Source organism: Sus scrofa, chromosome 13 (assembly GCF_000003025.6).
Source record: "Sus scrofa isolate TJ Tabasco breed Duroc chromosome 13, Sscrofa11.1, whole genome shotgun sequence".
Taxonomy (NCBI): domain Eukaryota; kingdom Metazoa; phylum Chordata; class Mammalia; order Artiodactyla; family Suidae; genus Sus; species Sus scrofa.
Window position 1 is genome coordinate 185,517,190 of NC_010455.5, and position 12,838 is coordinate 185,530,027.

At 32.7% G+C, this 12,838-nt stretch overlaps 1 protein-coding gene across 2 annotated transcripts in view; it reads left to right on the forward strand.

The window, feature by feature from the left end:
- The window catches only part of NCAM2 (neural cell adhesion molecule 2), a 503,610-nt gene that overhangs the window by 340,908 nt on the left and 149,864 nt on the right, over positions 1–12,838 (forward strand). For both annotated transcript variants that reach the window (XM_021070859.1, XM_021070858.1), the window contains exon 8: positions 1,595–1,740. In XM_021070859.1, the coding sequence (XP_020926518.1) occupies positions 1,595–1,740 (146 nt within the window). The remainder of the gene's footprint in view (positions 1–1,594; positions 1,741–12,838) is intronic.

Genomic DNA, 12,838 nt, shown 5'->3' on the forward strand with positions numbered 1-12,838 from the left:
AATAGAAATGTTTTCTGTACGAAGGCGATTCCCATAAAGCTTATATTCTAGCAGAGTAAGACAGATAATAGAGTATATCGAAGCATATTAAAATAAAGAAAATTGGTATAAGATGCTCTAAGAAGGAAGCGAAACTGGATCTCTCAGCTAGGGCTGGGTAAAAAGGGCAATTATTTTGGATAGTGTGGTGTTGGAAAATTACTCAGAAGAGTAATATTTAGATGTGCTTGCACAAAAAATCTTTAACCATGAGGAATCAACAAAGCTGTGAACCAATGGAAAATTGTTCACGTAGAGCAAAGAATAAACACACTTAAAATGATTAGAAAGTATAGAAAGCATCTAACTTGTCTCCCACTTTAACAAAATGTTCTATTTAAAATGTACAATGCTAAATATGACTTAGTATAAAAATAAATTAATAAAAATTAGAAATGTTAGTGTCTGGGATAATACCAAAGTGTAGATTATCTCAAGAGACTCAAATGAAATACTGCTTACTTTTTTTAAAAAAATTAAGGTGACAGTAATAACAAAGAGATCAATAAAAGGTTACTAATATTTTCATTTTTTTAAATAGAAAATAATGAATGAAATATGATAAGCTACATTATTGTCATAATCACTTTGTATAGTAACACTGAACAGATTTATATTGTGTTTGATACAAAATCATGTGTTTATAATGCAAATAAAGCTATATCCATTAAAGACAAAGGAATAAACACTGGATTGTTACAAAATATTTATACCATGTTTCTCATATAAGGAATATAATTTTCTAAGATTAAGAACACCTTATTTATATTTCATAATGATTTTTACAAAGCTATTACTTGTTCCGAAATAACAAGTGGCGACCTTTATCACTTTTATGTTCAAACAAGTAAAATTTTAGGAAATTCTGTAACACAGAGTTTTAAAATTTAAAGCTCTTTGGTATGTGTAAATTTGTAGAAGTTCATAATTTTTAACATTAAGTTAGTAGACATAATGTTTTGCTTTTTATAGATGTCATAAGGACAAGTAAATAATTAGCTGTAATTAATCTAATATTAAGATAATCTGAGGTCAAGATGTACCAACCTGAATAATAAAGGTTGAAAGAATTTACTTGATGAATATTTTAAATATTGTACAGAATTATACTTACTATATATTCACAGTCATGATTTTCCCTTTTTGGTGTAATTGTTTTAAAAGTTTAAAAGATAATCACTGCATAAGGGGATGCCATACACCAACATATAAGAACACATGTGGCTTTAAAAGAGGAATTTTAATTAAGTAGTTTAAGAGGAAAAAATGATAAAGTAACTTTTAATTGGTAAAATTTGGGGAGGAATTATAATTTTTATGTTGGTTTCTAAACAACTTCAAATTATTTATATAAAGATAATCAATGACATTATTTTTCTAAAGTTTCTTTCTCCTGTGCTTTGCAATTCTTCTGGCACTTTTGTAAAGTAGAACATGACACTGTAACTGATGCAAACTTAATAATTCCATGCTATGCTGATGTGTTCTTAAATGCTCACCTTGAATAGTAATATTTTCCTCCAGTAGAGATGAGTAATGTATATATTTTTTACAGTACAGCCTCACATAATACAGCTTAAAAATGAGACTACATATGAGAATGGTTATGTCACACTGATCTGTGAAGCAGAAGGAGAGCCTATTCCAGAAATCACTTGGAAAAGAGCAGTGGATGGCATCACTTTTTCCGAAGGCGATAAGGTAACAGTAATTTAATATATAGTGTTTTTCAAAACCATTGTATTTTCAGAATTTTGCATGTTAATTAAATCTCACATTGGACTCCAATTTACCAAATAATTTGTAGGAATGAAGTAAACGGTTTAATTATTAAAAAGGTAACTACCACAGACAGCCTAAAAATAAATTCAGAGGAGAAAAAAGTCAAATTGTAATATTTAAAGATGTCTTTCATTAAGCCACACAATCTTAGATTCTTGGCATTGTTTCTTATGTTTGTCTACGTGCAAACATTTCATAAACACTGAATCCGTAAAATATCTTACTGCAAATGCAACCCCTCTCCCAACTTGTGCTGTACAATGAAAATGATTTAAACTCACAAAATTCTAGCTGTCATTTAACTCTTAACTCTATAGAATTGTCTTTAGGCAATAGGACAGGAGATTTCTGCCTTTATATAATTTATAACTTAATAATTTGTAACGCAATAGGTTATAACGAAAGTACAAACACAACAAAATAAGAGCATTTTGGTAAATGTCACTCCCATGTAAATTGATGAACTTTCATCAGAATGCACTCAAGTTCCTAAGAAATCAAGTAAACATTATCATATCATACTCCATAGATTTACATTGTTATTTCTTGTAGCAATGTATATAAAACTCCAAGTACAGGCAAATTGAAACAGAAAGGAAAAGGTAGTGAATTAATGATATGAAGGAAATGGAATTCTCACACAAATAAAAATTATAAAATTAAAGTTAGATTTCTTTTCTCAGTGTTAAAGAGCAACCTCCTTTAAACCGCTTTCATTAATTTAAATCAATTACACTTTCTATCCCTCTACATTATCACATAACATGTTCCGTAGATTGACAAAACAGGCTTCTCCCTGGCCACTTACTATTTATCTTTTGAAAGAAAGTATTCCTGGATATCACCCTCTTGGCTCCATTTCTTCCTCATGATGGCGTTTTTAAGAGTGTATCTTTTTTGGCAATAAATTATAGTATTTTAATATACTATGTAAGTTGAAGCTCAAATTTGTATAATGTGAATGACGTTTGCATTCTTCTAGCAACCCAGATAAATGATATAGAGTCTGCTTTAAGATTTTCCTGACAGATAATCATAGATATTACTATGATACACCGCCAAATCTGAAAGGATTTATATTTCCATAAAATTATTTAAAATTGTCCAAAAGTAGATATATAAAAATATTTTTGTGTCAAGTAAGTATATTTCTTTTGACTAGGTCACTAAAGAATAATAATTTTCATGTTGGTAAGCCATAATTAATTATACCTTCATATTCCTAACTCATGCTTTTATTATTTTTTGTACTGTAAATTTCCCAAAAATTCTCTTCTCAAACATAGCTTTTACTCTTCATTTAATAGATGTTTTATTTTGTACATACCAATAATGAAAGATATATTGTTATTTTTCAATAAATAGTTATCAAGTAACCAGAAGACCATATTTTATTCTATGACCCAAGACATCTAAAACTACATACAGAAACATATTTTATAATAGTTGTGATAAATAATCACCTAGTTTTTGCTTGCTGAGGGCTATGTCTATTAAAGTGTATATCTTTTGTTTTCTTATTTGGTTCATTTTTAAATAAAGTCTGATACCTAAAATTGATTAAACACTGTCATAGAGTGTATTCTGATTATATCTCTCTTGCCATGAAGAGTAGCATGGTATCGTATTTGCCATAAGAATCAATTGAAAGCTTGTTAAAATTCAGATTCTAGAATCCCATTTCCTGAGGTTGATTTAGTATGTCTAGCACAGGACCTAGGAGTACATATTTAATAAACTCATCAGTTGGTGTCATATGGATGGTCTTCAAGCCATTCATACCTTGGAAAACAATTCTCAGCCTCTAAGGTAAATGACATTTAACGACTGATCCATTCAACAGAAAAACACTGTTGACAGATTACTTGGCACCTTGATGGGGACTTGGGAATTAGAGAATAAAATAAAATAACTTTTCATCACTGTCGATGAAAATGATAATTGCGTAAGTCACAGACAGTGGGATATCATCAATGCAATATACTTCAAACTAAGTACTCCATTCAACAATAAAAATAGATGTTCCCGTTGTGACTCAGCAGGCTAAGAACTCGACATAGTATCTATGAGGATGCGGGTTCAATTCCTGGCCTTGCTCAGTGATTTAAGGATCCAGTGTTGCTACAAGCTGTTGTGTAGGTCGCAGGTGTGGCTCAGATCTGACATTGCTGTGGCTGTGGCACAGGCCAGCAGCCACAGCTCTGATTCACCCCAGGCCCAGGAACTTCCACATGCCACAGGCGCAACCATAAAAAGAAAAAAAAAAGTGAAAATGTATTCAGTAAATATGTTTGTCACTGTAGATTTTTGAAGGAGGAGGTCTCACTTAATGTATTCACATGTAGATATGTTCTGCAGCTGTAGTTCTGGAGAACTACTGAACTGTGCATGTTAATGATGAACCTTAAAATATCCTTGCCTAATAGGTTATCTTCAGAAACAACAACAAAAAAAATGGTGCTTAAAAACGCTTTTAAGCTGATTAGTATTTTTTTCTATAATTTACTTTAATGCATCTTCCCTATATTTAAGATAATATATGTAATTTTGAAAACTCTTCTGAAAAATTCAAAACTACACATAATATGTAAGAAAATACAGTATTCACTTGCTTTAGAAATATTTTCTTAATATCCATTGTCGTTTCAGGATAACATTTTGTTGTTTATTTTATTGTTTTAAGTATTTCACAGTTTCTACTCATTAACTTTTTGTCATCCATGTATTGAAAAAATTGAGGTGATTTGTATTAGTGATAATTAAGATACTTTCCCATTATCCATTTCCATTTAGATTAGGGTTATCAAAAAATTTATTAAATCGATAGCTTAATTTTAGTACATTATTTTTTGAGGTTGTCTTAAAATGCTTTGGGTGCATAAACTAGAAACCCTTGGCCTCTTCATTAATAGATAATATATTCTTAACTGTAATAATAGTTAAATGTACACAGTAAAGTTTTAAGACAGAACTAAAGCTATTATTTTGAGATGAGTTTAATTCAGCTATGACACAAAAGTTGTGAATGTTTTGCAATTTAAAAACCAAGAAATCTGGAGTTCCCATCATGGCTCAGAGGAAACAATCTGATTAGCATCTATGAGGATGCAGATTTGATCCCTGGCCTCACTCAGTAGGTTAAGGATCTGGTATTGCCATGAACTGTGCTGTAGGTCACAGACACGGCTCGGATCTGGCATTGCTGTGGCTGTGGTGTAGGCCAGCTTCCATTTGACCACTAGCCTGGGAACCTCCATATGCCAGGGGTATGGCCCTAAAAAAGAAAAAAAGAAAAAAACCAAAAAACTAAGAAATCTAATTTTTAACATTGAAAATCTTTATATTTTAAATAAAACCATGCTTCTTGCACAGGCTGATTTGAGGATTATGTGAGATTGTATGACTAAAGTGTTTTCAAGTCCCTGGCATGAACACCTGTCATCTAGTTTGAATCATTTTCTTTAAATCATCTCTTACTATCATTCTTATTGATCAATAAATATTAGTAAATGTATGGTTATAGGTATTGATAAACTAGTATGGGAAGTCATGAAGTGTCACACGAATCAAAACTTAGTCCTAAATTTGTCTCTTTGGTGTATCATTTACCATGTTAATTCTCATGTCAATTTCTGCATGTCTATAAGGGTAATGATGATAAAACCTATCTGGAACAGTTTCTAAGATGAAATGAGAGCCTGCATAACAATATTCCAGACACAAATTGAACCTAAATGTGTTATTTTCTCTATTGCTTAGAGCTATTTAGTTTTTATATATTTTATACATGAGAAAATGATCATGTTAATTCTATCAACAACTACTGCCACAAAGAAAGCAGTTAAAAATGTGTATGAGCATAGTCCTATGTGTCGTGTGAATAATAACATCCACAAAACAATGGAACAATATATTTGTTGTGGATTGTGCTTCTTTTGATACAGCTATATATAGAAGTTTACTATAAAATAATCTTTAAGAGTATTATTTCAGTTACTCAGATATGAACTTGTCTTAGCACACTAAATTCCAAATCTTGTAACCCCATACTGCATTCCACTTTGAAACTGACAGTGTTGGGAATTTACATTTAAGTGTCATCTTAGTCACTGTATGTTTGGTGTCAGTCCCCACCCTGGCAGGGAAGTGCAAGTGAGGGCTCTAAGACTCTGGGTGATAAAGCGTTATCTTTACTCCTGTGAGACACAAAACCAGGACTATAAACACCACAGATTTCGTACCTTATCATCTTTTTCTCTCTCTTCAAGGTCTATCTTTTCCCATTCTCCTCCCATTTTTTTCCTCTCTAGAAAATCATCTTCCTTTTTCTTCCTTTTTGTCCTTTTTCCCCTCCCCATATTACATAGCAAAAAATATTGATTTGGAATAGACCCTTCCACATTCTAAATACTTAAAGAAGTCATGAAGGTAGGAAGAAAGAAATACTATGCTCCACAAAGCTAAGTTGCTTAAGAATGCCTATTCTTCATCAGTTTTCAAATATGATTTCATATTCATAGGAAAAAATTTTATTAAAGGCTTACTTTGAACCTTCTTAAAGAAATGTTATTGCTTGTCTTTTTAGGAATAAATGGAAGTAAAAGATCTATAGGGAGTGATTTGTATTTCTAAAGTTCTTACAAAAATGTAAATATAACAGTAAACGATCTCATCTATGTAAATAGATTGCTTTATATAATAATTCTAAATTGCTTATAATATCATTTGATGGGTGACATCTCACATGATGCATGTATCTACTCTTAAGATGTAGAATCTATAATGATTTTATTTCTGTTATACTTGTCCTACAGAGTAAATTATAGGCCTATCTCCACTAGAAATTAATCCCACTTACATTGAATAAGAAGTATTTGATGTGTATAGCAGTAAGTCCTAACTGTTTTAAACCAGAATTTCTCAAACTTGAGTCATCTGACCATCAGTTTCATTTCTTTTCCATGTTCATGTGCTGCCTGGACTGTTAATCCCTTATTTTTTTCTTTAAATTAAATTTATCTATTGTTTATTCTAATCTTACCCAAATATATCAGGTATGTTTTAAAATGCACATCAAAGTAAATGTAATACTACAAAATAAATTTTGTTTTTAAAGTAATATGTAAACTCAGCATGTGCACTATCACTGGTACATACACCATACTTTAAAAAACACAGCTTTTATTTATTTTCAGACGTAATTGAATTAACATGATACAGAGTTTAGCTACAAAATCTTGAGGACAGACTCCATTATCCTTTCTTCTATTTGTGGGGTTAAGCACTTCCCTCCAGTAAAGAAGGATGCTACATTATTAATTAATGAGTAGAAAGTTCACAAATCTTAGTTACCAAAAAAACCACTTAATTTCAATCTTTAACACTAAATGGTCCTTTTAATATGATTCTAATAAACTCAATAAATAAATCTTAGTGATTAACTTCAAAAACAATTTCTTCATATTTTGCTGAATTAAAATATAAAATGCTGGTCATGGTCTGAGGTTACATCAACTCAAACTTTATGATTAAAACAACAGGACTTTCTGTTCATTTACATTCATTTGGGAGAAAAAAAATGTGCTTTTATGTGTTAAAGAAAACAACCCTACTGATTCAACATTGACTTGACTACTGTAGCTCCATTTTGCTTCCTATTCCTTGAAATAAATAGATGTATTTAAATAGAAATTCGATTGAAAAAAAAAGTAGTACAAAGTATGAAGAATCTACTTTAACATTTAGTTTTGCATTTGTATACAGAACTCATAGTTCTTTCTATTTTAAATTGTATAGAAATGGCAAATACTTTTCTCCATGTATTGAGACACTATGATCTGGACAATACTTACTTCAAATGCTCTGACAGCATAAACTACCCAGACAAAAGAGACTTCTAGGAGTTCCCCTTGTGGCATAGCAAAAACAAATCCCACTAGTATCCATGAGGGTATGGCCTCCCTGGATTCCTGGCCTCCCTCAGTGGGTTAAGGATCCAGTGTTGCAGTGAGCTGTGGGTGTAGGTTACAGATGCAGCTTGGATCACACATGGCTGTAGCTGTGGTATAGACTGGCAAGTGCAGCTCTGGTTCTACCCCTAGCCTGGGAACTTCCATATGTCACAGGTGGGGCCCTAAAAAGCAAAAAAAAAAAAAAAAAAAAAAAAAAAGAGAGAGAGAGAGATGAATAAAGTTAGGCAGTTTTTTTGACACAACTACCTGAATAAAATAGGATGGTTTAAATTTAAATGTATGACAAATTAAATCCTTAGTATAAAAATATTTTATAGCTGTACTTCTATATTCATTATTAAACTTATTTTATGCTCTAGGATATTAATTTTTTGTGTAGGTACAGCTCTGGGCTTAAAGAAATTTCGTGCTTTAAAATAATTTATTTAAATCACTTTTAATGGAGAGAAGAGAATAAAGGAGTGAATTTTTCACATCACATGAAAATCTCCGCTAAAGCTTCTTAGATAATTTTGAGATATAAACTCTGATGATTGCATTAGCCTTTTTTGTATTTCCCTTTTTCAAAATAATTCTAAACCAAATACAAGTTATTAAAAATTAAATTAATAAAATATAAGCAGTAAAATAATTTTTAAAGTAACAGGAATTTTTGTGACTAATGTTTCCTTTATCATTTGCCCAAGTTTATTTAGCAACTATCAACAAATACTATTGAGGCCTTTTAGGTTTGCAGTACTATTCTATGTACAAAGAGTATAGCAGGGTAAAGAAAAGTTTCTGCTTTATTTTTCATAAACCTTAGGAAAGGAGATGAGATCAAAGCAAATTTAAAATCACTGGTATTTTTCCTTATGAATATGCAATTTTGAAATATAAAATTTAATATTCAAAATATCAAATGTTTTATTTTCAGGTATACAGCAAATAGATTCAGTTATTTTGTGTATACATCCATTCTTTTTAAGGTTATTTTCCCATGTAGTGTATTACAGAACATTGAATAGCATTTCCTGTGCTTATACAGTGGGTCCTTGTTGGTTAATTGTTTTATATATATGCTAATCCCCAAACCCTATTTCATCCCCCTCCACCTTTCCCCTTTGATTTTTTTGTGAGTTTGTTTTCAAAGTCTATGATTCCATTTCTGTTCTGCAAATAATTTAATTTGTTTCTTTTTAGATTCCACATATAAGTGAAATCATACAATAGTTATTTTTTCTGTCTGACCTACTTTGCTTAGTATGATATTCTCTAGGTCCAAACATATTGCTGCAAGTGGTGCATACCAACTTACATTCCTGTCAGTAATGTAAGAGGGTTCCCTTTCTTCACCCCCTATCTAGCATTTATTTGTCTTCTTCGGGGAAATGTCTCTTTAGATCTGCATACTTTTCCATAGGATTGTTTTTTGTTTGGTTGGTTTTTGATATTGAGCTATATTAGCTCTTTGTGTATTTTGGAGGTTAATCCCTCATTGGTTACTTTGCAAAGATTTTCTATGATTCTATGGATTGTTTTCATTTTGTCGATGTTTTCCTTTGCTGTGCAAAGCTTTTGAGTTTATTTAGGCCCCATTGTTTTATTTTTATTTTCACTGCTCCAGGACGTGAATCCAAAAAGATGTTGCTGTAGTTTACATCAAAGAATGTCTACCTATGTTTTCCTCTAAGAAATTTATACTATCCAGCCTATGTTTAGGTCTTTAATCCATTTTGAGTTTATTTTTGTGTATGGTGTTAAAGAATGTTCTAATTTCATTCTTTTACATGTATCTGTCCAGTTTTACCATAATGTATTATTGAAGAGGCTGTCTTTTCTGCGTTGTATTTTCTTGCCTCGTTGTCATAGATTACTTGACATAGGTGTGTGGGTTTATTTCTGGGCTTTCAATCCTCTTCCATTAATCAATATTTCTGTTTTGTGCCAGTACCATACCGTTTTGATGACTGCCACATTGTAGTATGGTCTGAAGTCAGAAAGCCTGATTCCTCCAGCTCTGTTTTTCTTTCTCAAGATTGTATTATATATTCTGGGTATTTTATGTTTTCACACAAATTTAAATATTTTTTGTCCTAGTTCTGTATAAATGCCATTGGTAATTTGATAGGGATTGCATTGAATCTATAGCTTGCCTTGGGTAGTATAGTCATTTATAAATAGTGATTCTTCCAACCCAAGAACATGGTATATCTTTCCATATGTTTGCATCATCTTTGATTTCTTTCATCAATGTCTCATAGTTTTAAGAGTATTGGTCTGTTTTCTCCTTAGGTAGGCTTATTCCTAGGTACTTTATTCTGTCTGATGCAATGGAAAATGAAATTGTTTCCCTGATTTCTCTTTCTGAACTTTTGCTGTTAGTGTATGGAAATGAAATAGATTTCTGTGTATTAATTTTGTATCCTGAAATTTTACCATATTTATTGATGAGTTCTCATAAATTTCTCATAGAATACTTAGGATTCTCAATGTATAGTATCATATTGTCTTCAAACAGAGTCACTTCTTTTCCAAATTGGCTTCCTTTTATTTTTCTTCTCTGATTGCCATGGCTATGTTGAATAAAAGCAAGATAGTAGACATTCTTTTTATGTTCCTGATCTTGGAGGAAAACTTTCATATTTTCACTATTGAGTTAAACCCACTATAAGCTGTGGGTTTGTCGTATATTGTCTTTATTATGTTGAGGTGGGTTCTCTCTGTGCTCACTTTCTGGAGAGTTTTTATCTCCAGATAAAGTTCTTAAATATTTCTTGTATCTTCTCAGTCGTTACTCCTTTTTTTTCCCCCAAGATCTTAGATCATCCTTACTGTTACTACTCTGAATTCTTTTTCAGGCAAATTGCCTATCTGCACTTGATCTAGTTGTTCAGGGATTTTATCTTGTTCCTTAGTCTGGAAAATATTTCTCCACCAGCTCATTTTATCTAAATTTCTGTGTTTATGTGGTCTGTTTCATAGGGTGCAGGATTGAATGTGGTCCCTCTTGCTTCTGGTGTCTGAACCCTGGTGGGAAAGCTTGGTACAGGGGCTGTACAGGTTTCCTGGTGGGAGAGACTGGTGCCTGCCCACTGGTAGGTGGATCTGGGTCTTGTCCCTCTGGTGGAAGAGTCATGTCAAGGGGTATGTTTAGAGGTGGCTGTGGGCTCAGGAAAACTTTAGACAGCCTCTCTGCTGATGGATGGGTATGAGTTTCAACCCTGTTGATTGCTTGGCCTGAGGCTTCCCAGCACTGGAACCTTCAGACTGTTGGGTAGGGGCATGTCTCAGAGCCAAACTCATGACTGTCAGGAGAGCTTTGATGAGTATTCCTTGGGGGTTCTGCTACCAGTGTCCTTGCACCCACAGTGAGCCACAGCCAACTCCACCTCCCTAGGAGACCCTCCAAGATACGCAGATAGTTGTGGCCCAGGCTTCTGTGGAGTCATTGCTTTGCCCTGGATCCTAGTAAATGTAAAACTTTGTATGTGCCTTCCAAAATTGGGTCTCTCTTTCATCCAATCCTGTAGAGTTCCTTCACTCAAGCACTACTGGCCTTCAAAGCTAAATGCCCTGGAGGCTCCTTCTCTTGGTGCCAGACTCCCAGGCTGGAGAACCTGACATGGGGCTCAAAACTCTCACTTCCTCTGGGAGAACTACTGTGATACAGTTATTTTCTAGTTTGTGAGTTGCCCACTTGGCAGGTTTAGAATTTAACTATACCACAAAAGCACCCCTTCTACCATTTTGTTGTGGCTTCTTCGTTGTCTTTATGTTTTTTGGTAGGTTCCACTCTTTTTTGTCAATGATTATTCAGCAGTTAGTTGTGATTTTGGTGTTTTCATGAGAGGCGCTTAAGTCCTCCTACTCTGCCATCTTGTCCCAAAAGCCCTTCTGTTAATGCTTCTTGGCTCAGTGGATTATTTGATGATATCAGTACATGCCTGCTGTGTTATTCCTTCTGTATTGTGTCACTTGCATCAGTAGAATAAGACTGAGAACCAAAAGAAAGCTTTACTCATGGATCAAAGAATGGAATAATACCAGCTCCTGCTGTAAAGTCCAGGCTCTCAAAAACCATTATTGGGTTCTCATCAGTGGGAGGAGTATGTAGAGCTTTTGTGGGTCAAGCATAGCTGTGCTGCTCAGGGCTCCACATTGCAGTGCTAGGCACAGCATCTCTGCATACCACCCGTTGTGGCTATCTTGAATTGTTTAGCTTTAGCATATTTTTCTGCACCATCACAGACCCAGTTCAACTTATTCTTCTCATAGACCTCCATGTTGGTGCATTTTGGAAAATGTATCTACTCTCATTAGAGTATCTCGTCTTAGTTTGCTCTTAGCTGATGAAAATTGATTAGATTCTGATTAAAAAACAGCTTAAAATATTTAGTGGTGTAATTGGCAATACCTTTTTTTATAGATGACATCTTAAGATTTTTCCGCTTCCTTTTTCTTTTTTAAATAGAAGTTACAAAATCAAATTAATAAATCCACAATTACTGATTTAAGAAAGAAAAACTACAGTATTTCAAATATCTTTATTATAAAAAATGCAGTAAAATGAAAAACTGAACTATGATGGCATATTTATAGCATCATCTTTAAGAATAAGTACTGTCTTTATGTACAGTCTTATATATACTTATGTATACTTATATATATATCTGTGTAAGTAGTTATTCTGCTGGGCAAAATTTTTACAGCCGTATTTTTGTACTTTTATAAGGAATCTTATTTATACCTCTTTACCAAACCCTGTAGGTACATTCTGGGATGCAAATATAAGCAATTCTTAGTGCCTGAGAGTAAGATTGATAAAAAAGGACAACAACAACAACTGGGAACAAATAAAACCAATTATAATATTTTAGTAAATAACCGAAGGAAAAATAATGTTTTTTCAAATATTTTAAAGAGAATCATATGTACAGTTAAAGTAGACATTGCTTACTGTGGGTGATAGTATTTCAAGGGTGGAAATTACAAAAATGCAGAGACTTCCAAGAATTAGGGATTATAAATAATGCAATATATTAAATTCTAAATGACAGAATGTC